A 2,384-nucleotide genomic window follows, 5' to 3' on the forward strand; every position below is an offset into this window, starting at 1 on the left:
GGGAGGGGGAAAGAGAAAGATGTGGGGCACCCTGGTTTGCCTCCCCCCATTGCCTCTCACTTAGGGGTGAGTATGGAGGATCAGCTGGGGCCAAGACCCCGGCCTGGGCCTTCCAGATTATCTGGGAAGGGGTGAAGTTGGGATTTAGGTCAGAGTCAGATCTGAGCTGAGAGATAGAGGAAACATCAGCGACTGCCCTCTACCCAGATTTCACTGGTGGACAGGGAAAGGACAGGCCCAAAATGTGTGCAGGATCTTACCATTCTTGAACCCCAGCCTGAAGGTTTGGTGCTGCAGAGAGCCCCCAAAGATAGAAGATTGTGCCAGCTAGAAATGGATCCCATCCAGTGCCCCATACCTCTTCAGTCACTGTCCCAGACAGTGAGCCCTGACCCTCCTAGCTCTGGCCTCTATGTCCCACACATCCTGTTCCCAGTCTTTCCTGGTTCCCTTGTTCATGATTCAGTGTTTATCCGTTCAGTGTTTCTTGGGCCTCTGCTCAGAGGCAGGCCACTGACTGGGCTCCGTGGATCAATGCAGGATGGTAAAGGCTTTAATATCGGAATGAACTGTCAGGGGAAGCACTGAGGAGGGAATAATTAGTGTTGCCTGGGACCCTCAGGGCCTTGGGTTGGGAAGGGTGAATAGGAGTTTACAGATGGAGAAGAGGAAGGGCATTCCAGGTAGAGGGAAAACCTGTCCAAAGGCCAAGAGGTATGGAAGAAGGAGTTCACTGCGGCTGGAATTAGGAGTGGTCTGGACTCTGATGTCCTGGATGCAATAAAGTGACTGTGTTAAGAGCTGCCTCTTTGCTTTTTGTCTCCTATCCTAGAGAGGGAGCCCTGGTGCCCCTTGAATCTGTTCACTGTGTTGGAGGAGGTTTTCAGGGGGAGGCTGGGGGTGGGCATAGGGAGGAGGGCACAGATCCTGCCTTATCTTTGCCTGGGGGTGGGGTTGGGGTCTTATTCACTATATATGTGAACTTTTTTTTTTTGGTAGGAAAGGTGGGGCAGTTATATTACTAAATAAGTTTTAGAAGTTAAAAGAATGTGTTTAAAAATATATGATTTGACAAAGATTTCACTTTTTGGTTTTTCAATCAAGGAAGATCTTATATGTTAACTTTTATGATATTGTTATATGTTAATGTTTACAGTATTGTCTTTTCCACAGTACATAAGCAATGTATGGTAATATATGTACAGTGAAGGAAAATTAGGAAGTACAGGTAAGAAAAGCAAAAAAATTCTGAATGAATAAGAAATATCACTCCACTGCTAAAATATCCTGTTATACATATAGTACATCTATGGAAATTGTGGTTATGGTTGCCAGCATTTTTGCATCTCTGAGGGGCTCAGAATTTACAAAGTACTTTCACAAACCTTATTTGATCCTCTTTAAAATCCAAGGCCACACAGTAAGCGAGAAAAGCAATACTGAAAGCTAATTCTTGACTGCAAATTTTTAGTTTTCATTCTACTTAACGTTTTCTAAATCCTCTCCCATGAGGTTTCATAGTTATACTTAGCGTTTTGTTTCTTGTTTTGAATTACAAAAGTAACCCATTTACGGTAGCACTGAGGACCCCAGGTTTGCAGGTGGCGGACCAGAGCCTCCTCTCCTCTTCCTTTTGAGATGTTCCTGAGGATTCAGCGATAAAACAAGGAAAACCCTGAGCCCTGATAGTTATCAGTAAGAAAGTGCAACTAACTCAGCAAAAAGAAAATGTGCATTCCTTGTGCAGTGTCGCGAACGCGTTCACACAGCACAGTTCTGGAATACAACTTCTGAATGAGAAAACCAGCAAGAACGGGGCCTTGGTAACATTAAGGGGTCAGGCGGGCAGGGTTTGGGGAAGGGGCGGGGCTTGGGCCGGGGCGGAGCTGACGCTAGGGGCGGTGCCTGAGCGGGGGCGGCCGCGGCGTAGCTCCGCACCCAGCATTGGCGCGAGATTGGAACGTCGGCGGAGTCACTTATGGCGGTTCCCTGAGGCAGACGGACCTCCGCTCCGTTATCCCGTTGTCTTAGTCTCTTCAGCGGCCATGAGGCGCAGAGGCCTGGAGGAGGAGGAGGAGGCCTGCGGCGTGTGGCTGGACGCGGCGGCGCTGAAGAGGCGGAAAGCGCAGGTAGGGCGTTGAGGCGAGAGAGGGTGTTGGGGGAGGGGTTAGAGGCCCGGAGGCGTGAGAAGTGAGGAGTTTGGGAGGACCTGGATGTGGTGTGGAGATAGAGTCGGGGACCGAGAATGAATAGCTTTGGCTATTCAGGGAAGAGAGGGGCTGGAGTCTGAAGAAGGTTGAAAAATGGGGTTTGGGAAGGGTGGAGAGAAAATGGGGGCGGAAGGCAGGCAGGTAGGCAGGCTGGCGGGGGGGGGGGGTGGGGGG

The 2,384-nt window shown here is 49.7% G+C and overlaps 1 protein-coding gene across 1 annotated transcript in view; it reads left to right on the plus strand.

The window, feature by feature from the left end:
* Positions 1-1,957: 1,957 nt before the first annotated feature.
* The window catches only part of AUNIP (aurora kinase A and ninein interacting protein), a 27,852-nt gene continuing 27,425 nt past the window's right edge, over positions 1,958-2,384 (plus strand). Inside the window, 1 exon segment of the mRNA XM_007459135.1 lies at positions 1,958-2,129. Coding sequence (XP_007459197.1) covers positions 2,046-2,129 — 84 coding nt within the window. The 5' untranslated portion in view covers positions 1,958-2,045.

This window comes from Lipotes vexillifer, unplaced genomic scaffold, assembly GCF_000442215.2.
Source record: "Lipotes vexillifer unplaced genomic scaffold, Lipotes_vexillifer_v1.1 scaffold496, whole genome shotgun sequence".
Classification (NCBI taxonomy): Eukaryota; Metazoa; Chordata; class Mammalia; order Artiodactyla; family Lipotidae; genus Lipotes; species Lipotes vexillifer.